General features: G+C 38.3%; 1 protein-coding gene across 1 annotated transcript in view; it reads right to left on the minus strand.

Moving 5' to 3' along the window:
* Positions 1–12,828: 12,828 nt before the first annotated feature.
* Positions 12,829–26,525, minus strand: part of LOC149286657 (rab effector MyRIP-like) — a 219,743-nt gene continuing 206,046 nt past the window's right edge. Inside the window, exons 12-17 of the mRNA XM_089493825.1 lie at positions 21,740–21,901; positions 21,408–21,512; positions 20,924–20,988; positions 19,526–19,533; positions 19,183–19,292; positions 12,829–12,861 (exon numbers count right to left, since the gene is read on the minus strand). Coding sequence (XP_089349951.1) covers positions 12,829–12,861; positions 19,183–19,292; positions 19,526–19,533; positions 20,924–20,988; positions 21,408–21,512; positions 21,740–21,901 — 483 coding nt within the window. The remainder of the gene's footprint in view (positions 12,862–19,182; positions 19,293–19,525; positions 19,534–20,923; positions 20,989–21,407; positions 21,513–21,739; positions 21,902–26,525) is intronic.

Genomic DNA, 26,525 nt, shown 5'->3' on the forward strand with positions numbered 1-26,525 from the left:
GAGATTTGTCAACTATACCCGAGATGCGCTCCAAGGACTTTCGGATCAATTGGAGGCCGCAACCCAGATGACTTTTCAGAATCGTATGGCACAGATATGATTCTGGCAGAAAAAGGCGGAGTCTGTCAAATAATCCAGAATGGAAAGAGCCTCAAAGTGATCCTCCACCTAATCCCCTGGCTCCAAATGCTGGCCCATTCATCCGACGTATGGTAACCATTGCCAACCCCTTTAATGCTCATGTACGATGATACTGAGCCAAGCAGTTTTGCGCCTTCTTATGAAACAGCATTTGACTCGATAGTCACCCCCAACGGTAATCCCCGCCCCGTGTAGGGACATATAGATCCGAGGGACATGTCCAAGACCTGAAACCGGGATTTTATCCAATAGGGATAATTTGTCGCCACTGCAGGTGAAGAGGATGCGGGATTATGTCCGGTAGGATCTGTCAGGATTAGGGACAGTCGGCCATCGTATATTCAAGGGGGGACTGTTATGGAACCACTATATATCAGCAAGAAACGCTTATTGCTTTAATGAATATAAACTGGCCTCGACCAATAAAGGGTTACACCTCACGCAGATACGTGGGAGATTATCTATGTTTTACTAACCACGAGCGCCATCCGGCTATATTTAGTTGCAGGAAAGTATCTAACATTTGCTTCTAACGGTTTTCTGCCTATTTCCGCATAGTTTCAGGATTACCCAATTAATAAGCTTTACGTAACCTGACGTCCCTCTTTCCGGACACTATATAATCTATAATATAAACAAAATAAAGCAGAGTGATTTTGGACCTGACCCAGGGTGTGTCGTGTGTCTTATTTCTCTCTCCGTGCACGTACATTTATATTCACATAATTTGGAGCAGTTCAACAATTGAAGAAAGACTTTATTGGAAAGCATCCAAAACAATTGTAAGCGGTGCGAAGGAGGTGAGGGGGGTGACAGTGATATATTGTTGAACATTTAAATTTTCATAGCAGCGTCATAAGGTCTTCAAAGAAATAATGACATTACCCAGCCAGTAATTTTTTATGCTTTAGTAAATAAACAGTAACTGTACAGTTCAGCAGAGAGGCTGTTAATACAATATCAAATATTAAAATGAGTTATTTCACTCTCTATTTTTCGCTTCAAAAAAACCTAAAAACCATAAAACAGCAAATACCCATAAAAGTATTTTGAAAATGTACAAGGAAAACAAATCTCAGACATTAACCTTTTTCAAAATTACGACATTGTCAATTTATGGTCTTCCAAAGGCTCATTAAAAATAGCATGGATACTCTTTAAGCAATAGTTTGCTTAATCAATGATGTTTAGTAGCATAAATAATGGTGTTGACGCAGGATCCACCTCCATGACACCTACTGGCTTCTTATAAGTGGGTCCAGTGATCAGAAAACCAAAGACCCACTTTCCTACTGATGCTGTACAGCTGTCGATTCTCTGTGACAAAGTGTACAAGGACGTGCTGGGGAGGCAAATGGGACACTCCGTCATTGATAAGTGGTTTTTTTAATTGAACTGAAAGAACATTTTTTTTTTCTTTACACATTATCTCTTTCCTCATTTCATCCTTTCTGTCCTCTAGAAACACAGCTAACATCCCTTTCATCTGTCATTGGTCAGATCTCTAAAGTATAAAAAAGAAAAAAATCTTCATTGAACTGAAGTGGTGGTGTTCTACACTGGTACTTTCATTATCCACCTTTAACTGAACAAGCAACGGGAAAAAGGTGAGTTGATCAACACAGTAGTTTCTTTTCAGACAATGCAGAAATAATGTGTGCAGGCTAAGGATCTGTATCGTTCTCATTTAATGTCAGGAGAATTACAGTAAAGTGTCTATTTCTTTTAGGTCTAGGATTTTTTCAATGTAAAAAATTAGCTAAAAGTTATAGTGCATTATTTAAATATATGTTTAATATATTTTTATATTTTTTTTCTGAAAAAAGTTTACTTGTAATATTCACTGACTATTGGATAATTTGATGAAAACCATGTAATATTTAATACAATGTAATAATTTGTAATAAAACATTACAATCTATCAAGATAATAACAAAGTAATTATGCAATATTGTTTTTTTCTGAATTTTGAGGTTAATTTTTAAAAATAGTGCTGGACTATTATCTTCATAAATAATTAAAGGACTGTTTTAGATGAAAAAGACAACACCAGAAGGCAACATACACAAGAGACTCAAATAAGCACTTACTTCTTAACTTGTCTTTTCACACAAAGTACATCAATCTTTGTTCTATCTCTGTGTCTATACATTGTCTCCCTTGTGGCTCTGAAGTAGTTGATTGCTATGTACTAGATAAAAAGTAGGTTGTATTGCTTTCTGAAATACTAATCACTACTAGTTACTATGTATTTAGTAAAAACATTGGTTGTCATATTACAGTGCTGTAGAAGAGATGTGTATTACAGTAGTGTAGAAGATATATATATATTAGAATGGGGAAGCATAACCTACTGGCGTTTGGTTTCCCATCACAATTAATTTGAATTGTTTTCTCCGTCTTCCGAGTCAACCCTACTCCCAGAAATATTGACAATACTAAGATCCTTCTTTACAAAAATTAATGTTACAAGAATGAAAAACACTTTCTTTGGACTATAGCATACATACACAGTAAATACATTGAGAAACAATAATAATAGTATTATGCTCAACATACATTCATACATTAACATATCACTTATCACGTATAACATGTTGTATGACATAATCACATTGAGAAAGACAGACAGACCAACACATGTTTTAAAGTGGGCCTTGCTCCTGATATTGTTAATGCCCATTGTTCTCAAATTGGGTGTAACTTCCAACAGACCTTACTATTTGTCCCTCATAATATGATATGGGAGAAACAAGAGGCAATGTTTGGTTCTTAAATAGGGCACTTTTGGGGGTTTTTGTAGGATTTCAAAAATATTTATCACCTCCCTAGAATGCAATTTATACAAATAAAAATGTAGTATTATAATTAGATACTACACCTTTTCTCTGCTTGTTTCTAGGATTTCATCATTCTCACACCATGTACCCAGGTCCATGGCCAAGTGCATATCAATGTTCGTTAAAACCCAAACTTGGTACTGTCTACATACTGCTTTTACTGATATCCCTCAGCCTCATATCTGCCCAAAGCAGATCTTCCAACCATCAAATTGGTAACAGAAGTAAGTATTTACTGTACATTTTATGTGGGGAAAATGTCATAAGTAGCTTTGCATATATCTAAATAAAAGTTGCAGCATATGTAGTTTTAATTATTTAGTACAGATTGTTAAATCATATTACTGCATTGAATTAAAATATTACTGCATTGAATTAAAACAGGCACAATATGTATTTAAAGACAGGTTTTATCAGCCGATGTACTAGAATAAAAAAATGCAACAAACTGTAATTGTAGACCTTTTTAATGTTAAGATTGTTTAAACAATACCACTTGCTGTGTTTATGTATTTACTGCTTTTACATAAACTATTATACTGCAAACCTAATATATCTATTACACCTATGGGAAACAATTTCATATTTTGATAAATTGAGCATTACTTTTCATATGTGTTTTTTTTACATATATGTTGAGCAAAATATATAAAGTGTTAATGAGGCATGGGGAAATTATTAATGTCTCTAAATCATTTACAGTAGCAATAAGTAAACTTGTTAAATACAGGTTTGTGTAACCTTACAACAATTTTAAGGTTGAAGGTGCCGTTGCACTGACTCTCCTCAATGTAATACTTTCATAACATTAGAAACACCATTCATATTACTGTTGAATGCCCAAATAATTCCTACGAAATCATTTTTATTCACACATAAAATTTTTGTCTTGTTCATACGTTTTGCCAGGGACACACATTTGTCACCAGACAGATCCAGAAAAGCTTATTCTCTTAACATAGTTTAGAGTATGTTTTTAAGGTGCTTATCGTTACCAGATGCCAGTGGTTTTCAACTTCAGCAACATCAAATGACCCTTTTTGTCCCTTTTAGGATATTCAATACTCTTTAATTAACACATAATAATATGTCAAAAGTAACAAGTGACAATCAAACTGCCTTTACTCATGTTAGACTAGAGTAGGAAGGTGTGTATGTATATATATATATATATATATATATATATATATATATATATATATATATATATCTATATGAGAAAGGAATGAGGTAAAAACACAGAGACAGTATAAAAGGCAAGTGGGTCTTACTGCTTTAGCCAAAGAACTAAATGTATTAAGTACCGTATTTGCTCGATTATAAGACAAGGTTTTTGCTCTGAAAAATACCCCTCGTCTTATAAACGAGGTCGTCTTCTAATCAGACCTCAAAATGTCCGCTGGGGCCATGCTGCTTACCGGGCTTTGGTCGCGAGCAGCAGGAGAACTGGAAGCTAGAAGAGTGTCACATAACTCTGCCTCCCCCCTCCTTCCTCTGGAAAAATATTAATATTAAACTTTGGTTGTTTCAATAAATGTCATTGTTTATGCTGTGTTGGTTCACCTTTATATATTTAGGTTTTTTTTATAACAAGGTGTTAAATAGTTTTTTACAAATTTACAAATGTAGAAATATTTTATCAGTGATATATATGTACAACATTTCTTTACTTAAAGAAACCTTTTTACTAAATATGTTATCATGTACTGATATATAGCATAGATGTAAGTAAGATTTTATCTATTTTTACAGGTCCCGAGATTGACCCTTACTGGTATGTGGGTCGTGGTGTCCGGCCAATTGGCCGATTTGGAAAAAGACAACTAAAGAATAAGAGTGATTTTCATCCAAGTCTAAGTAGTATCCTTGAACTGATCTTGAATAATCTCAAGAAACAGGAAGGACTTGAATTAGACAAGACATTTGAAGATATATACTGGTGACATTCTACCTGGCTTTAGCACCCAAGCTCTTTCACTCAACTAATAATTTGCTTATTTTTTTTTATTCTGTAATTTTGCTTCTCTCTGTTCTTGGTGTTCCATAGCTCACATATTGTACTACAACATTGGGTAAAGTAAGTCTGGTTAGAAAGACATGATATTGGAACCTATATGTAAACCACATCACAAGATGTATTAACTTCTTAGAAAAGTTATTTCCCACAGATAATGAAAATGTGTCTTGTATTTATACAGAAATAATGTTGTGTACTGTATGTTTACTTGTGGTGCGCTCTAGGAAGTACTCGAGCCATGTATATTCCATTTGTGTCTTGTTTGGTCAAGTGTAAACAAGACATGCTAAAGTAATCAAGTGAATCTTACATTCATAGAACATATGGAATAATTTAGATGTTGTTTTTATTTTACATTATAGAATATATAATATATATATATATATATATATATATATATACATATACATATATATATATATATATATATATATATATATAATACACAAGGCTTGCACTCAGCTGTTATGAATCAAAAATAATTACTTGCCCAGGTGCAGCTCCCGCCAGACACATACAAGGTGCAGAAATGGAGAGTCACACTCACTGGTATCTTTCATAAATAATACTTTATTCAATGTTGAATAAAGCATTATTTATGAAAGAGGCATGTGAATGCAAATCTCTATTTCTGGACACACACCAGTTCAAATGTTTGGGGTCACTTAGAAATGTCCTTGTTTGTGAAAGAAAAGCATATTTTGTCCAATAAAATAACATGAAATTGATCAAAAATTCTACTACTAATGTTGTAAATAACTATTTTAATGGAATATCTTCATAGGCTACAGAGACCCTATTCCAGCAGTCATCACTTTTGTGTTCCAATCGCAAGTTTAAGTTTAAAAGGCTAACTGATTACTGGAAAACCATTTTGCCAATTCCTAGACATTTTAGAAATTTCCTTGCTTTCCATGAAAACAGCTAAGTGACTCCAAACCTTTGAACTTTAGTGTATATTTATATGTACTGTATGTTATAAACACACACACATATATATATATATCAATCACGTCATATTATTGGGCAATTACAAGACATTCTACTTCAATGTTCTGGATACGAATATAAAGCATCTTTAGAATAATAATGGAAGGTTTACACACAATATAAACATAAAAACTATAAGGAAAACAAGCCAAAAGTTAATACTATGGGACAGTAAGAAAGCAGAAAAGGTGAAACTGGATATAACTGCTAATATCCACAACACAACATACAAAGAGGAAGGAGATACTTATTCCCCCCTTAAAAATCACTTCACATGATGAACGAACTTAGCATCAGTGAAACTATTCTATAAAGTCATTTAGAGCTCTTTTAACCCTTTTTACGTAACTTTGGATGTACTGACACGTCTACAAAAAGGAGCCAGGAGGTCCCTTGGGGCATACCTGTATGACCAATAATTATTTAAGTATTACTGGCTTCCTGCTGCCAGATCTAGCATAACACTCACATGATTGGGCATTCCATTCTTGCAGGTGTCAATTAAAAATGCAAAAAGATTTTAGGGAGCCCAGTGATGTCACATGACATCACTGACATACACAAAGGTTGAAAAATCCCCAAAGGGAATCCATATTTTAGGCTGGGATCAATACAAATACATAAATAAACCCCTCATAAATAATAAAAAAGGGAAAAATATAACATATATATCAAACATGGAAAGGGGCCATCATAGCTGAACCATGGGTGAAATAATTTTTGTTTGTTTCTGTTGCTTATACTCAATAGTAGAAAATCATATGGGATTTGGGTGACACACCATTTTCAAAGTAAGAGTAGTGAAACCTTTTATTTAGGGATTACAGTACTTACTTCGCTGATGCCCCTCTTTTACCTAAAAGAGCAGTCTTTCACTTAAAAACACCACTCCAAGATTTCTGGTGGCTGCTTCCTGTTTCTGACAACACTGAGTTTCATACACTCATATGGCACAGCAATGGAGACAAGCACTTACATGTTTCCAATGCATTCTCCCATGGAGGCTAGGTTCACAATTGAACCCAACCACAACTCTTACTCACACAGACTAATATATATTATGGAAGAGATAGGAGGCAGGGCATAGGAAATTGCAATGACAATTAAATAATGCGACAAAAAAAGGTGTGATGGAGTATCATGTATCAGTGAATTAGTATGGCACTTCCTCCATGTTTTATGGATCAGTTCCCCATTTGGTGTACATGTAGTATTTTGCCATTCCTTCCAATTATTTGCACAGGCAAATTCAGTGAGTATATTGCAACCTGGACATACTGCACCAATATGGGTAGCGCACTTTTATGGTGTAAAACTGTATCACACTCTGGGCCTTGCTTTCCTATGCACTGTGATTAGACCTTTGTTGTATTCCCCACCCATCTTGGAATTTGCACGTTGATAAGGGTGTGGAAGTTAATGTTGCCTGTAAGAAAAAGGGTTGCAAGGTAGCGTTCTGTGTGAGGGGCAAGGGGCTGCCATAAAGTACCACATACTTTTAATGTTGGCCTCATATGCTAGCCTATAAATAACAAGTTTCACCTTTTTTTCTGAATGGCTGTAACTGCTGAATGGGTGCCACATATGTCCACATTGCTCTCTGATCATAATTTTATGCATGCATCACCTTCTGTGGATATATTTGTGGCTTATATGTGTGCCCATGAGCAACATAGCAAATTGGCTACCAGGATGTATAGATTATTTTTTTCAGGTGTCCCCCAAATTGCCACTTCACAAGCACTATAACACAGTTTACATTAACCCGAATGTCTATTAAACAATAAAGCCTTTAAAGCCTAAACAGTTTCTGTTGAAAATTTTGAGAAGACAATTCACATGCCCCCCAACTGTCCCGATTTGGGCAGGATAGTCCCAATTTTGGCTCTCTGTCCCGCCTATCCCTACCTTTGTCCTGCTTTGCATTCTCACCTCAGGTGCAGCTGCGGGGGGTGCACAGCCTCCCGGTCAGCAGCTGCAGCCTGCAGGACTAATTGGGAGATCATGATCTCCCTCTAGTCGGCTCAGCATTAGGGAGTGCGAGGTCTGTCACTTCAGACCTCGGTTTACTGCTCTCTAATCACTACGCGCCAGCAAATAATGCCGGGCACGGGGATATGACGTCATCCCTGCTCTCTGCAGCAATAGCCTGCGCGTAGTGATGAGGGAGCAGTAAAGCAAGGTTTGAAGTGACAGGCCTCGCACTCCCACCACAGGATGGAGGATGAAGAATGAAGGAAGAAGGATGGTGGAAGAGGTAAGAGATGGGGAGAAAGGGGTGTAATGGCAGTGTATATGAATGTATGTGTTTGTAAGCTTGTGTGTGTGTGTGTGTGTGTGTATGGACAGGTGTGCATAAGAGCAGTATAGGTATTTGTAAGCTGTGTGTAAGGGCAGTGTATGTGTATGTGTGTGTGTGTAAAGGCAGTTGTGTGTAAGGGCAGTATATGTTTATATGTGTGTGTGAGGACAGTGTATGTGTATGTTTATGAGCAGGTGTGTGTAAGGGAAGTGTATGTGTATATATGTGTGTATGTAAGGGCACTGTACGTGTATATGTATGTTTATGGGCAGGTGCGTGTAAAGGCAGTGTGTATGGAGAGGCATGTGTAAGGGCAGTGTATGTTTATATGTGTGTTTATGAGCAGGTGTGTGTAAGGGCAGTGTATGTGTGTGTCATGCTATACCCAGGCTGCGGAGCTGCATGTCTCTGTTTGTTCCTGTCTTGCTTTTGTTTCCCTGTCTTGCTGTGATCCATTTCTGGATTTCCGTATGTTCTGTCCTGAACCCCTGATTCCTGGATTCTAGTTCTGCTCTTTGCTTCAGCTCTGTTTCCTTTATAAGGTGTGCCCCACCCGTTATGGTTGTCTCAGTCTGTAAGTCAGTGTGTAAGGACAGTGTATGTGTATATGTGTGTATATGGGCCGGTGTGTGTAAAAGCAGTGTGTGAGGGTCCTGGGAGGGAGGCTAACATTAGCCTTTTTTTGATTAAAAAATTTTTTTTGCTGTTGTTGACTACTCTACCAATGATACTCAGTCAACATTATGGTGGACACCTGGTTGGCTGAGAATCATAGGAATTGTAGTTCACAGCTAGTATCTGCAGCTTTACTGTTGACTGCACTAACTATGATGCTTAGCCAGCATCATGGAAGCAGTATGTCTGGCTGACCCTCATGTGAACTGTAGTTAACAGCAGATGATATGACAGGTGTTAGTTGTGAATTACAACTCCCAAGATGCCTGGTCAGGCTGAGCATCATGGGAATTATAATTTACAGCTAACATCTACTGTTAATTGCACTTTCCATGATGCTCAGCCAGCATCATGGAAGCAGTATGTCTGGCTGAGCCTCATGGGAATTGGATGTGCTCTTTATTTTTAATATGCATGACTGTGCTTACAAAAATGTAGCGTGTATCGTGTATCGATGCAAGCGTGGCATTGTAAAGTGCAATTGTATTGATGAGTTCCGCGAGAGCGATTAAAACAAAAGTGTCCCTCTTTTACATTTTGAAATGTTGGGAGGTATGAATTCATAATAGTTCAAAAGGGTTTGAGGGCTAAAATGTTAACATATTAAACACCAGCATGTTCTGATTTTCTGTTATTTGGGCAAATATAACTATTTCTGCAATACAGTAATCTTGATTAAAAGCTCCTTACATTAAACAGCTCACTAATGATGGAAACCTGGAAACCTTCAGATTCATCTGAATCCTGTGTGTATTTGACTTATACCTCTTTGGTTTTTATATTCCCGTAGATCATCCAGAACATGTTCTCATCACCAAAACTGGACACCTTTTGGATACTGAATTTAAGACACAAAAACCTTTGGCTTTATAATGAGTTATTGTGTCTGTGTATGGTATCATATTTATCACTGTATATGACTGTGGAACATTGACAGCTACCATTCTTCTTTCTCTCATGCCATACTATCCGTCTCCCATGTGGCCATGAAACCCAGAGGTAGGTGGAAATCTTATTGCATATCTTACTTTTAACACCATAGTCTCCAAACTGGCTTTGCCTGTGCTTAGCCCTGCACTGGAATCCTTACGTCTTCATGCAAACTCGTGAATGTTATCGGCAAAGATTAAGACAGAATATAAACGATAACCAATGGCAAAGGTCTTAGGCTGGGGTGCAGGATCCCCACAAACAAGCCAGGAATCATGTGTATTCCTGAACAACAAGTAGTTTCATGAATTTTTTATTGCGATGCCTTTAAGTTGAAGTATTCATGATAGTTTTCATTCATTGAAAATTCGAGTTGGGCACCCCTGCTAATAGGACAGAATTGTTTTAAAGGTGGTGACCCATTGACAATCTATTCTCCATCTTGAACCAGTTTACATGTTACACTTACCCATGAGTTTAGTTTGCACACTGCACTTTTGTGAAATTGTATTTCAAATTGTTTGATTATATAGTAAACATTTTCCAAAAACTCAACAGAAGCGTTTCAATGGTTTATAACTTTTATCTTTCATAAGATTTTCTTCCGTAATCAAGGCTACTTAATTTTTCAGAATAATTTAGATTGACATGCATTTATTTTTTAATAACATTGCACCATATAAACCTTTTTTATTCATAATATAACCCTTTCAGAGTTCTTTCTAAACATATGCAGAATATGACATGAAAGCACATTTATTTTTGGGATCAAATACAGTAGATCTTTACCATATACTTTAAATATATGTAACGATAAAATATTTTCATTTGTAAAAAAAAATAATCTTGATTTAAATATTAAAACTAAAAATTGAAATCACTCAATGGTAAAATAATTATAATTGTTATATAATATTTGTGTTTGAACAGTAAACTCTTTTATACACATTTGGCACAAAAATTCTTAGAACATAATTTAAATATGACAAATGGCATTTTTTTGCAGTGCTTACACAGTACGTATTTTAATTTCAGAAGACTGAATATTTTAACATTAATACATTACGGTAGCTGTATCACATGCTTGTATGGGGAGCAGGGGACCATTCTACATCACACTGAACATTTAAAAGTTTTAAATACATTGACATAACAAAAGGCATATAGTAATTCTATTTCATTCCGTTCAGGTATGATAAAAAGTTTCATAAAATTACCACAGAAACCTGTTTTCATTATATTTTGGGCCTACATGTAAAACGGAGCCACCAGAATAGCATGGGAAAAGAAACCACTGCACAAAGTCCTTTCAACTGCGACATGATGGGGACAAGCTTTAAATCTGGAATATAAATATTTTTTTACAATGACATCTTTAAACACTCTTTAATGCATGTATGTTTTTAAGTGATGGATGCCATGTTTTTCCACAATGGTTTACATGGACTGTTAATCCTAGGAGATGTTTGGAATGCAAATTTTGACCATCGCTACCTAGGATACTAATCTCCAAATCATTTATTTTTCTAAAAAGCAATATGTGAATTTATTTCAATAAAGCATCGTAATGAACACAAAGGTTTTGTTTAAGTGCTACAATTAAGGAGATGGATATGAATGGAAGCTGATTTAGTATTTCAGACCTTATGAAATATTGTAGGGTTTATTGAATTTCCACAAAAGCTATCAAATGGGAATAAATGTTTTGATCTGATTTGTTACACTATATTCACAATTTGATGGTGGAGATCAAATGATGTTCTCTCCAAGAGATGCGTTTCCTTTAACACAAGCTTTTGCAATATTACATTTGTTTAGCACTTTTCTATGTGTAGTTCAGTGCTTTAAAAGCCAACTACCAAAATAAAGTTAATAGCGATATATGTATATATGATTGGCATAATGGCATGATGTCGCTAACATGATATTATTTGTATTCAGGATTGATAGATGATTAATAGAGTCTCAGGTTATTTCAGGGCACAAAGTTCAAACATGGCCATATTTTTTTTTTGCCTTAAACCTACCAATAGACATCAGAACAAAAGTTACAGACCACTATGTAAATAGTGGAAGTTAAATAAGCTGTGACAATACTTTTTCTGAATAATATCAGCTCTTTCCAGTTCCAGATAAGGCAGTCTTAAATACAAGCCTTTATGATTTATGTCTTTGGGTACTGTTACCTAATTAGGGTGAAAGATAGAGTTGCATTTCAGCACTGGCGTCCATAGGGTAAGGTTTTCCAATGGCAGTGGTAACACATTAGCAGCATAGTTAGTTGGGAAATCCAGGTCACCCAATGCCAACAGAAACATCTATATGCTGACGAATAACCCCATTTTATACTTCATTTTTCACACAACACTTCCTCCTATATATGAAATGTAGTCTTGAACCCACATGAATAATTATGCAGAAATGGTTGTAAAATTACATGATTCTTATGTTGCGTTATAAAGAAGTAATCCAGAACTATTACAAATACAGTAACAACAACCGTACAATATCCCTGTCAGTTATGAGACTGGTACATTTTGGAAATACATTTCCATGACAAAAACATTTACACCGTACTTCAACTCCAACATTTAGTTTGGCATATGTATACATTAAAAATAATGATATAAAAACATAGTTATTGGATACATTACTGAAGAACTGGTACAGAAATAAAAAGTGCATCAAAAACAGAGCCTCTCTTGTGAAACTCAGTGACCTTTCATGGTGTCTCCTAAGAACTTAAGGCAGAGTTTCATTTGACCATAATGCTGACAATATCTGATGAGGTATCTGAACAAAAGCCCTGCTACTTAGGCACTGTAGCTTCACACAAGGGTCCATTTTCTAGTCGAACATAATGGCTGTTAAAAAAAAAAGGCACTCATGTGTACAGCTTTAGGCATCATAATCTTGGCAGTATAAATATGTCTTTAATACATTATGGTTGTGCCTTTAGTTGGTTCCTGAAAAAGAAAAAAAAATATATGTTAAAAAAGGGGAAAATAATCCTATGGAAAGTTTTCTGTTATGTCGCTTGTCATAGCTATGTTAGCATTTCTTTGACTTCTATATGAGTGACTTTTAAGGGCAGGATTATATTAAATATTGTAAAATGACAATGCAGTATATTACAATCTTATTTTCTTTCTATGAACCACTACGTATCTTAATAAAATTACACAATAATCTATAAAAATCTATCTCATATGGAGAGTGAGGGAGATCATCAGGAAGTTGGGAGAGATGGATGTCAGGAAGTTATGAGACAGACAGGCAGGGGTGGGGGCAAAGTAGGAAACAGGCATTATAACTTGTAATAATCATTATATTATCATATATTATTATATGATCAGAAAAGAAAAAAGGAAATGGAAAAGGTTCATAATGTACATTGTAGTGTCACATACACTTTTGAGACCTTCAGATCTAAATGAAGGTGAAATTAAAAATGCACTCACTTACTAACATAAGAAAATGATGATTTAATTCATAAGAAAGATATGCTTCATGTCATGAATGTATATGATTTATAAAATGTTTTCATTGGTTTTAACCCATTCCTTGCTAAAAAAATTTAGAACCCTATGTAGTGTACATTTTTTTTTGCCATTGTTAGTATGCCTTGGTTTAATAAAGATTCCTCTTTGATGTACACACATAAATGATACATGTTTTTCAGAACAAAATAGGGCTTTCGTTTAAAACCATAGAAACAGTGCTAGTATGTAAAAAACAAAAACAAGATTATACTTACATCCCCAATTTAAGGGGCGTGGGGTTATTGAATGGGGGTGTGATAGAGTGTGTGACGGAACTTTCCATCACTGGGGCCCCTGGAGAGGACGGAAAGCAAGCCTGCTACTCACAGATTATGGACCCTGTCTCCCTGCCCTGGCGAGTGGGACTGTTGTCCTCGTCTGGGACCCGAACTCCCCAGTCTCTAAATGCACCCCAGTACTGGTTAGTGGGACAGGTGCCTCTTGCCAGCCCCCTGCATCCACAACTCTACTGTAGGAGCGACGAAGCTGTGCTTTCCGACTGAACTGGTTGCAGACGCGCTTGGGGTCTGGCCCCAATTCAGTCTTCTTTTTAAAAGGGGAGATATGTGACAGAATGACCTGTCATACAGGGCCCCAAAGTACTCAGAGATGGCTTCAGCCAAGATAGCACAGGTAGGTAGGTAGCCATTGTTTAGTTAATCCAATCAATAGGATTACTGTCAGGGGATTAAAGGTTGGGTTGTCTACATGCACCTATTAATCAATGTTAATTTATGTTAATGAAGTTCTGTGGATATATGAGTATATATATATATATATATATATATATATATATATATATATATATATATTGTGACAAACCCTATAGCATGAGGGCCATACATGTCACTTTTAGGGGTCCTAAGCACAGTCCTCTAGGGCAATCAGTCAGGAACAGCAGCTTTAAACAAAACAGCGCTTTATTTTAACCACTTAAACCCCAAAAACCAAATCATAAAAAGAAAACCTAGCTCCCAATTGGAGCCCTCTCTAACTTAACTATGCTGGTCTAAACTGACCAGCCTAATCACCCACTACCTCAACCTCCCAACCAGACCCAGCTACGCCAGGCTCTGGAAAACCTCCCCCAGACAGCACACAAAATGTCCAGGCAGGTATTGCCTCACTTGGCTCAGGGATAGTCTTCTTCAGGGCCTCTCCTTGCCCTGGGAGCACAGGGAACTTCCTCTTCCCCCAACAGTCTTGCTGAGTATCAGGCTCCAGGGGTTTTTAATGCCCAGCACCTGTGCCTGACGCCGGCCTCATAGAAATCCCGGACCGGATCCTGCAGATTTCTTGCCTCCTGGAAAACCCGGCATGGAGTTTCCACAGAATGGGGGAATGGAGCATTGGCCCACCCTGCTCTCCAATTGCTCCACCCCAGGGACCCATATGTATAATCTGCATAGCAGCTGTACTCAGATGCCATGCTAATCATCTCCCTGGGGTTCACACGGTCACTTATCCTCCCCACCAGCTCAGAACCATGGGGCTGAGCGACCATGGGACTAAGCAGCTCTGCTGATGACGTCCCTCTTAGGTTGGCATCAGGGGGCTTTCCTTTCCACACACCATAAATGTGGCCCGGTAGTGGATACTTTCTCCTTGTATCCGTCTGCCCTTCTGGGTTTCTGCAACCATCAGTGAATGGGAAACACACTGCACAGCCATGTCTCTTCTCTGTACAAATGAACACCATTGTAGCTTGCTCATCCAAAAGTTTTACCCTGCGTGGTCTACGCGATACAGCCAAGTGCACACCATCTTCCAGCTGTTTCCCAGTAGCTTGTTCACCATCACTCCTTTTAATACCAAGCCCATTTTTATGTCCTCTTACCCCAGATGCGTGTAATGGACGGACCTTACTGTCACCTGTAGAAGGTTCCTCCTTTGAAGTATGGCTTCTGCTGGACCTGGGACCAGCTGCTCCCTGGAGTAGCTTACTGCCATGTTGATATTCTAGTTGGCCAGTACTCCTAGCACCATGCATGGACCCTCCTTCACTTAACCCATAAAGCTTACATTTAATGGCATTCTTAATCACAGTCTTTTTCTCCAGACATCTTGTATTGTACTGTGGCCGCTCATCTGCTGCTTGTACAATATTTAACGTTTCAGATACGGTGTCCTCTTCCTCCTGGACCTTAATCTGTTGCTGCAGAGCTAGCTTGGCCTCCCTCTCTTCAGCTAGCTGTAGACCCAGTTCATCTAACTGGAGTTGTAGTAGTCTGTGTTTTTCTACTGCAGTAACCCTTTGTTCCTCAAGGGTTGCTTTCACCTCTCTCAGCTCTAAGGTTGATATTGCCAGTTGATGCCTGAGGGATTTATTGGCTTTATCCAGTTCAAGCCCAACTTGTTCAAGCTTTACATTCGAAGTCTGGGCGGTCTCCAGACTCTCTGCCATTTTGTCTCTCTCAGCCTGGATATCAGCAAGCTGCATGAATAATGTTTGCCTGTCCCGCTCTGTATTAGTCGGTATTGCTTCCAGCTTACATTGGACCGTATCTCTTTCCCTTAAAGCTTGATCTCTGGAGCGGATAGCCAATGCTAACTCCTCCTCTTTTAGAAGCATAACTGCCCCCATTTGCTTTAGCTGGCCTTCTCTGGCCTGTAGCTGATCCTTGCAATATTCCAGTTCAGCCTTTACTTGGGAATACATGTCGTTTAGTGTTGAATTAGCCTTATGAAGTTCAGCACTCTCTTCACTGGATTTAAACAAGACTTGGATTTCATCTTGTAGTTGTTTTATAGTCTCCTGCAGCTTTACCTTTTCTAGACGCTCAACTGCAAGTGTTAAATTCACACTGCTATTCTCAGAAAGGAGCCCGAATACACGCTCTGCATCCTCTTTACCTTTCTGGGACACCTCCGCGAGACGTTTTTCAACCACCAGCTTTTGTTCCTGCAACTGTTGCATCTCTTGAAGTTTTGCTGACAGGTCAACACAATGCTTTTCTCTAGAAGCAGCCACTTCATTTTGCAAAGTGAGGTTTTCTCCCTCAAGCTGGCCAATAGTTCGGCGCAATTGCTCCTGTAATTGTGCTGCTTGTTTTTTAACCTTTATTAATTCAAGTTCTTTTAGCATACACTCATCAGTCAGTTTTTTGTTCTTGCAGATCTGTTTCCCAACATACTCTGACTGCTCAATCACATAGAGATTCAGCTCATCTCTGGGCATAGCTTCCACTTTCCTGAGCTTAGTAGTCCATGCCACATTGTTACATACACCACGACTCAGTTTGTCATAGCAAACATTTAACTCTGTCAGTCTCTTAATTTCACAGTCTCTCCGTTTGATAGCATCCTCATACTTTTGTTTGTTGAAGACAAGCTCTTTCTGTAATTTGTGTTTCTCCTCCTGAAGTTGAAGAACCACCGGTGAAAGACTTTCTCTAGCTACTGTACAGTCTCTTTTGTCCCCATGTACACAATTGCAAGACATAGGTAGCATTCCCACTTTCTTTTCTGCGGCATTTAGTTTATCGGTTACTTCTTTCAGCTGCAAGTTCAAATCAGAGACTTCACCCTGGTGCAGCCACTTTAAGGATTCAATTTCCTCCTTTAACTCTTGTGCCTCAATACAGGACCCTGCACACTTTATATATGCCTCTTGTGCCAGTTTCAGTGGTTCCACATATCCACTGCAGGTTGGCTGGCGAGTGAAACATGGAAAGGACATTTTATTTCTGCTTTGCTGTCCTTTTCCCATCTTGCATTAGACTAGCAGTCACTGCAATACACAAATCCAAGAGATTGTACTCCAGGTCTTTAATCGCTTCCTCTGCAGTATGCAATTAAGTAATTACCAGCAGGTCATAGCGACAAAATGCTTTTCTTTTGCAGGTTTCACAGATACGCAATACTTTTATCCAGCAAATAGAACCTTCACGTCCGGATCATCAATAAGTCGTCACAAACACATCAAGGCCATCCTCCATAAGCATATGTATTTCAGCCAGCAATACACAAGGGCACATACCACGCAACAGTCTTTGCAGAGTTTCCACTCAATCCTCTGGTTTAAGCTGTAATAACTTCTGGCACATCCACTGCAGCTTGGTAGCTTCAGGCCGCACAACACTTGGGGTTCCTGGATCCAGTGTAGCACTCGTCACCAGCATCCACTCAGTTGTTCACTTGGTTCCTGCTTTCTGCCCACAGACCATAGCAGTGCTTTGCCCGCATTCTCCACCATATGTGACAAACCCTATAGCATGAGGGCCATACATGTCACTTTTAGGGGTCCTAAGCACAGTCCTCTAGGGCAATCAGAGTCAGGAACAGCAGCTTTAAACAAAACAGCGCTTTATTTTAACCACTTAAACCCAAAAAACCAAATCATAAAAAGAAAACCTAGCTCCCAATTGGAGCCCTCTCTAACTTAACTATGCTGGTCTAAACTGACCAGCCTAATCACCCACTACCTCAACCTCCCAACCAGACCCAGCTACGCCAGGCTCTGGAAAACCTCCCCCAGACAGCACACAAAATGTCCAGGCAGGTATTGCCTCACTTGGCTCAGGGATAGTCTTCTTCAGGGCCTCTCCTTGCCCTGGGAGCACAGGGAACTTCCTCTTCCCCCAACAGTCTTGCTGAGTATCAGGCTCCAGGGGTTTTTAATGCCCAGCACCTGTGCCTGACGCCGGCCTCATAGAAATCCCGGACCGGATCCTGCAGATTTCTTGCCTCCTGGAAAACCCGGCATGGAGTTTCCACAGAATGGGGGAATGGAGCATTGGCCCACCCTGCTCTCCAATTGCTCCACCCCAGGGACCCATATGTATAATCTGCATAGCAGCTGTACTCAGATGCCATGCTAATCATCTCCCTGGGGTTCACACGGTCACAATATATATATATATATATATATATATATATATATATATATAGTTGTGTCTACTTATTGGGTACACATAGCAGGGTTCCAAGGTGTGCATGCTGACTGGTGCTGGAAGTGATTTCGGGGACAACAGGAGGATACATGTGGGTGATCTCTGGGAGTTACTACAGCTCCTTACAGGGTGGGTTTCATTTTTTTCATGTAGGGCTAGGACAATGTAATGTAAGGACTTTTTATATATTTTTTGAGCTCACATCACTGAGCTTACTTTATTGTATTTTATTTTCCATTTTTATTTATATTTCATTTAATTTCTCTCTCTCTCTCTTTTTTTTTTTTTTTTTAAACTTTTTCCCTTTGGGGTCAGAGGAAGTGTCTGAGATCAGTAATCAGCACTCCATAGCCTTGCATTGCTCATTGCAATTTGTGCGATCAGCCAACAGGGGAGCAATCTGGGGGCCCATCAGGGTCTAGACAGACACTACTTAGTCTCTCCTTTCCTCCAGTGTCCTTCAGGTGGGTGCCAGCAGTGATTGCTTGATTGTGTGTAACAATGTACAAGAAATTGTGGCGTTACACATGATCAGTCGCTAGGAAGCCACCGATTCCGGCTTTTGCCGACAGAGGGGTTCAAGTTGTCAATAGACAGCCTGATCTCTGGTGCAGCAGCTGGGAGATGTCAATGACGCTGTGAAAAATGCATGATGTGTAGGTAAGTCCTCAAGGTAATCTTGTCACTTGTAAATCTTTTGTGGATGTACCTGTACATCTAATAGGTAATGAAGGGGATCATTTAGTTCATGTTTCACTTTATGATTAATTCAGCCATTTCAGTACTACTTGGGATCTAATAGGGATGTAACTGTCATCTAGGGTTTTTACACTGCTGAACTGCAGTGATTTACCATGATGTCCTTGGCGGTATTCTTCCATTCTTTAGTTCGTTGAGTCAAAGATCCTTGCAGTACAAAGTTCCTGTTAAACGTCTTTATCCTGGAAATTTCAGGTTCTTCATCTTTTAGGAATTAAACACAAATGAAATACAAAAATATATGATTATAGTTTCAAAGACAGATAAATCAGGGAGAGATAAGTTCACTAGGCACCACTGCAGTTCCTACTGTCATGAGGCATTGAACTAAAAACAGTAAACCTATAGTAAATGTGATAATAATCACCTAAATAGTTCCAAAACTCACAAGCCTAGCTTGAGGTAAAGCCAGTAAACCAGTAAAGCTGTTGGAGCACTGATATTCCTCTTAAATTCAAAACAAAAACAAACTTTGTTAAGTAGCCCAAATACTAAGAACATTCCCTGAAAAAACAAGTATGATATGTTTCTACCTGGTTGGGCTTCTGATGACTAAATAGAACTTGCATCATAATGAGTACATCAAGCCTCTTGACATGAGTGCACTTATTTGAAGTATACCCTGTTATATTAAACACATGTTACTGCACGGCACACAAAAGTTACTCACTGCTTCTTACTCATTTGTAAAATGCAAGGTTGTTATTCTTGTTATACTTTTTAGTGAACCGTTTGGAGGAGGTATGACAATGTTCAGGCTGGGAAACAAACCACGTTTAGTGGCCCTTTAATACTTTAGATCAGAGAAAATGGCAGAAAACTTTGCTAATAAAAGCAACGCAAAAAGGATCCAGTCAGGCTATGAATGCTGACTAAAACTTTGAATTTTATGTAACGTACACAGAAAAGGGACTCTAGCCCAAAAGAGTCACATAAGAGTAGACTGGAGGCCAATTACAGCCTTCCCTTAGCAGTGTTCATAAAGGAAGTCACACGAGCAATTAAGATCACAAAGGCCCCTTAAGAAGTTAAGAGTTGACTTACATCACTCTACAAGCTAATCTACAAATATTTATCATATAAAGGATATTACTTTGATCAATATGCTAATATCAATTTTTTGAATTGAAATGTAGAAATAATTAGCAATTAAGGATTTTTTTATGAGGTCTGGGTTTAAGTGTATCATTATCACCATACCTGGGAACTTCTGGTCTCCAGCTACACGGAGACTTCCCTTGCGGGAAGCGGCCAGGACTGCCCGCTGACGTCGGTGGGAGTTCCCGCTCATGTCGGTGGGAGTTCCTGCTGACCTTGGGGGCAGTCCCACTGACAGCAGCGGGAAACAACCCCCTTTTAAAATGAAAATCGGCGTGGCGTGTTAAGACCCCGTTCCCGTGACCAGGAGGATTCGGGTCTTGACCCGGAGAAGCGGTGCTTCACCCGGCAATCTCTGGGTCAAACTCGGAGAATTCCCAGGTATTATTATCACATATTTTTTATTGAGTATAACATAATCCAGATCCATTACTTTTTTATAAAGGTAGCCCGCCTTTATTTCTACATAGAACTGATTATTCTACAAATTATTCTTATAAATCATTATACAGAAATGGAAATCACAATGTATTTACAAATATCTATTCATAATATGAAATTTTAAATTACTATACTCATACAGGCAAGTAATTGTCCACATTTGGAGAAACCATTAAGTTTATACAGACAGTTATAGAAATGACATATTGTAATTTTACATGTTCATTTCACTTCTCTTGGAATTTAGTATATTCATCAAAATAAAACTATTAATTAAAACATTGTACAGGTTTAACAAACCTTGTAGGGGTGTTGCTGGCAGTTTTCGCCTCTGTTGCCTGGATGTGTCAATTGTTTGCATCTATCAGGACAAAAATAAATTTTAAAAAAAGGTTTATACAATGTTCTATATTATTATTACTGCATAACTGACAAAAAACATCATATTTGAAACTGGGCATCACATAACGGTTTGGACTTACAGAAGCAAAAGGAGAGTCCCGCTCAAACAATCTTAAGTATAAAATACACTGTTAAACAATATATTAGACATATGTACAATTAATTATTGCATGAAGAATTGTAAGCTCATTTGAGCAGGGCCCTGTAAGTCAAATTGTTATGCTATATACTACTTGTTATGTCCTTTCTACCCATTGTACAGCGCTACGGAATGTGATGATATAAAACAATAAAAATAATTAGAATAATAGTTAAAGACAAGACCAGTTGAGTTATAGCATACCAGCTTTATTACTATACTATAAAAGGTAGAAGTACCTGGTTAGTGTTTTTCTGTTCCCTCCTTCTCGTCAGTCGAACACAGGGAGAAACATTTAACCCGGCGACCGTGAGGGCCGATATCCTACTTTCAATATCTGAAATCTAAAATATCAGGTATATAAAATAAAAATATGTAAAAATATGTAAAGACTGTATAACACTATAAGACATGAGAAAACACCACAAATTGTACACATATGTGATTTCTACAAATATGTACTGGGTGAAATATAATTTAGATGGCTAATACATTAAACCAGTAAATGGTGCTTCTCTCGAGTGGGGCCTTAAAAATATAGAAGGACGATACAGAATGTAATGTGACTCACCTGACGCTCAGCATGATGGACCTGGGCAGCTGCTGTGGCGACCTGGTCTTCAAGGTCAGCAAGTTCTAATTCTGTGGTGACACTGTTGATTTTGCGTGCGGAGTCCTCAATCTCACTCAGTTGTCCTTCCAAACCATACACGGTACCAGCTGTGAGATAAACCTGAAAAATAATGACATTCATTTTATTGATGAATGATCTCAATTTGCTTCAATGATCTCTAGAAAATCTAGGTAGGAATGTAGAACTGTTCCTTAGTCATCCACAGTGGTAAGGAAAATGCGAGATACCACCATATCAACCCAACATACAACCAAGATGGTTACTATTTACATAATGTATTATTATTATTATTATTTGTTGTATACTATACTATGTATTTATTTTGGTCATACTATGTTTTGCCACACTACAAATTATACATTGATTATTTGGTTATTTATATGTGTATGAACTGTGAGTCATTATTTTTACATTACTGTAACTTTAAAGTTGTCAAAGGAGCAATATCAAAGTTCATGAAAAGAACATATTTGCTTTGCAGAATTCCCAACCATAAGCCTATACAGAGTATGGTACAAGATTTACTGTAGCACAACATGCCAGGATTTGACAGGCCATGTTACCCACTGCATAACTAACCTGAAGGACACAGGAGGTTCCTTATGCCACTTTTTAAACGTATCAAATTGGATAGAAATACTTTATTGACTGTATAGCTAGTATTCCTACCAGAGCATACCGTACATAAAGACACCAAGAAATAGACCGAACATATTTTTTAGAAAACTAACTCATCACCAACTGCCAGATTTCAAAGAGACTCTCAATAGAAGAAATGGCTTATACAGACGTTTAAGGCAAAATATGGTTCAGTGTGTGATTAAAAAACGCTATCAAATTATTTGAGTATACCTTTAAGTGCATTTTTTTAGAGGACTAAATGCAACTAAATACAAGTTTATCAAGGAATTTATTCCACTACATACTCTGGGGATACTCATCATCAAGAACTAATGTATAATCTCTCTTCTCTCATCTACAGGTATTCCACTTTTTTTGCTTCCTGACTGCATTATAGCTGACTGTCCTGCTTCATAGCAGACTGTCCTGCCTCCTTTGCCTTTCCATTGCCACTCAAGGTTCCAGAAACCTCAATATTCTTATCTGCACAGCCTGCCACTTCTGCTGCCCTCCTTTTACCTTTGGTCTCTGGAATGCATGTTCTGTGTGTAACAAACTAACAGCCATACACAACTATTGGGGAGACATAAATTAATAGGTAATAACCATGTAGATCTAGAGAACAAAAGATGAAGACTTGTCCTATGGTATACACACAAATTGAGTGTCTAGCACATATACTGTATATTGCTTATTTTAATCTGTTAATATTATGGTGTAGGAGTATTGCATGTATAGGACTGTAAAATATAGAACTTACAAAGAAAAGCTGCTTTAAAAGCTTTGTCATACAAAGATAATTAACCAAAAAATCACTAAAGGGAGATACAGTATAATATGAAGATTTGACAAATCTAAGCAGTCCCTTGCAGTTTCAGGTGAATCAGATGGAAATGAGCCATAACAAATTTCCACCACATCATTACAAGAATACAACAATACTGTGTAATGTACTCAGCTTTTTTTATTCAATTTATTTCACTTATTTTACTTGTATGACCATACATGTATCCGACATGATAATTTGGTTGCTAGTCTTAGGTGCTATTGAAGAATTATCAATTACCTTGTGGGAAAGGGTGACTCAAGAGTGTAAAAATGGAGATTAAAAATACTTCAATCAATAAACACATTTACTCTGCAAAGCCTGAAGAGGATTTTATAAAAAAAACAAAACCTAATACAACAGTTTTTAGTAGATTTTTTCTCTCTCCCTATGACATTAGACTCTGGATGTATATGCTGGTAAATATTATGCATAGTGTCACTGAAACCCCCTGAGGCAGAGGACACCGAGGGGTAGGTTTGAGTTTGGGAGGGGGCCATGACAGATTCATGGGGAGACTTCTTGCCTGCCCAGTCCCCTCTTGTGTCTAAGTCACGCTGTGTCCATTGGGGGCACAGGGTGACCGGAAAACCCAGTCTGGTCTGCTCTAACCAGACTTCCATAGACTTACCGGCTCTGTATAGCCGGAAATAATCCATGCGCCTGACAGGGACAAACATAGAAACTTTGTAGAACCCCTCAGTGGATTGGAAATTTAACTGGGTGTAGCTCAGATCCCATGTGACAGATCACGGTGCTTTTTGGAGCGTAAACAGAGGGGGTCTGGCGCTTTCAAATAATGAGTGCAATCGTGGAGACTGAGATTGTCCAACAGGAGAATACGTCTGCTATTTAATTCTGGTGTCCTGGAACATACTCTGCTGAGAAGATGATACGTCAACTGAGAGCCCTATGCCAAAGAGACAGAGCCTCCTGGTAAAGAGGTTTAGGTAAATCCCTAAAGTGCTTAATGGGCTCCTCACATTTTCATTAGATTGCTGTGGAGTACTGATTCTGGTTCTGACTATTTGTTTCTGGAGGAACTTTCAATGTGAGAGTAAGAAGAGGTGAGGATGGACAGAGAATTGAACAGGAAGATACCAAAAGGCTTGTCTGTGTGCAAAGCCTACCTAGACTGGTTGGCAGCTAGGAGACTGTCTAGATAAATGATGGCAAATCCCTTTCAGATGGAGATGAGCAACCACTTGAGAAGGAATATGGAGCGTTAGAAAAGCCTGATAACCGTGCACTAGAAGATGCAGTCTTTGAAGTTTAATGGTAGTAAACATTGATGGAGGATAAATTGAAGAGGAGTGGAAATCTTCCCGGAGGTCAATCATGATCATCCAATCCAAATAAATTATTTTGGTGATCCTGAAGACCCATCATCCGAAATCATTTCAAAAGAAGGAAAGAATGGAGCACAATGAACCAAACCCTCAAATTTTATGATAAGGAAGATATGACTTAATCAACCCTTCTTTGTGAAGTCTGCCTTCTCTATTCTACAGGCTACAAGGACCTGATACAGAACATCATCTAGAATAGAGTTGCATTCTCTTGACTATAGGAAAACCTGAAAAAGAAAGTTTAGAAGAGGAAGGGAGAGGTATTTTCTCACTACCCAGAATGCCCATTTATCTGTGGTGATCGCCTCCCACTACTGAGCAACCCTTAAATTGGAAGTGAAAGAAGATGCAGACAAGTTTACCGAAAGGGCGTCTTCTGGATTTTCCTTTGGAAGCTGTTTGGATGATTGTCCCTCAGTCCGAAAGGGCTTCTTTGGTGTTTATTTAATCTCAGAAAATGATTTTTTTGCCTTGTAGCGAGCCTTAACCCCAGCTATAGTTATAAGAGTTAGGGCCAAAGAGGTGTGAGGAGAGATTAGGGAACATTGAAGCTGAGACCTTCTGAGAGTGTAGACGTAGTAAAAGGCCTACCCTAACAGAAGAGTGAACCTACTAATGGCTTTTATTAAGGCTATTTTGGAGGCTTATAAGGGTAATATGGGAAAACAATCCACATAATTGCACTCTTTTTCTGCCTTATCTAACATTAATGCTAATGGGCCTACTGATTTTCTTAGTTCATATTGAATATTGTGGAGTAAGTGGTCCAGTATATCTAAGGTCATAGATGAATTGTCCAAAATAAAAGTAAGTGCAGGATCAATTGCAGGATTGGAAAGAGCCTCCATGTCTGGTATACCCACGTGGGACCCCTCTGGGGACACTTTCAGATTCCCAGTCAACCAACCTGGGCCGAGGATGTGTAGCATTAACACAGTAAGTAGTGTACTGGTTGTCCAACCAAGGCTACCAATCAATCCAGGGGAGGCACTGGGCAACTCAAACGAGACCCCATCAATGAAGGGATCAAGGAATGCCTTAGTTGTCTAGAGATTAGTAACCCCCCAATGGGCAGGCAATGGAACCTCCAGAAGCTAGGTTCTCTGTCCAACATGGGCCCTGGAGGATAATTTTAATCTCATTTTTACATTTATTTTTTTTCCTGTTAAAGACCATCGATAAGTCAAAAGGGCAGAGCCCTGAAATAGCAAGATTTATTTTAAGAAAACAAAACAAGTCACATGACACAGACAAGGTAAGGACCTAATTTTAATTGTTCTGTAGATTAACTGGAGCAGGTTCATACCCAGTTAGAGAGCTTTCTGGATCCCCCATCCTCTTACATCTGACATGTTGTTGACACTAATATATGGGGTCAGCTTTGCTGATGTCAATGAGTCCCATTTCTGGGAGTGTAGCCTTTTCCCAGTTGTAGTCAGCTTTTTTAAAGGCTCTTCAAAAAGCACCACATTATGCATTTATAGAATTAAAATGCTTATAAGCTGTGGTCTTATAGGATTTAAACCTTTTTTCCAGGGGTGGTGGGTTTGCACTGAAAGCACATGTGTGATAGCAACATACTTTGGCATGCTGGGGCACTAAAGGGTGAGGGAACAAGTTGGCATATGAAGCCTGAGTTAGTGGTATAATTTACATCTGAAAACTGACAGATATGAATTAGGAATTCACTGACATCTAGTAGACATGCAAAAGATAAATGATCAGGCAAGTTAAACTCTCATAAATGTGTATAATGGGAAAAATACACCATCACTAATATTGACAATGGGATAAAACAAATACTAATAATACCTTTTGAAGAGCCTAATTTTCACACTAGGTCATCTGAATTTTGGCTGTCAATTAGGAGTGTTTGGGGTTTACAGCAAGAAGTGTATGACTTACCTGATGTACTACGCACATTGGG

The sequence above is a fragment of the Sceloporus occidentalis genome, unplaced genomic scaffold (assembly GCF_023333645.1).
Source record: "Sceloporus occidentalis isolate IW3139 unplaced genomic scaffold, rSceOcc1.0.p SCAF_67, whole genome shotgun sequence".
NCBI classification, from domain to species: Eukaryota; Metazoa; Chordata; class Lepidosauria; order Squamata; family Phrynosomatidae; genus Sceloporus; species Sceloporus occidentalis.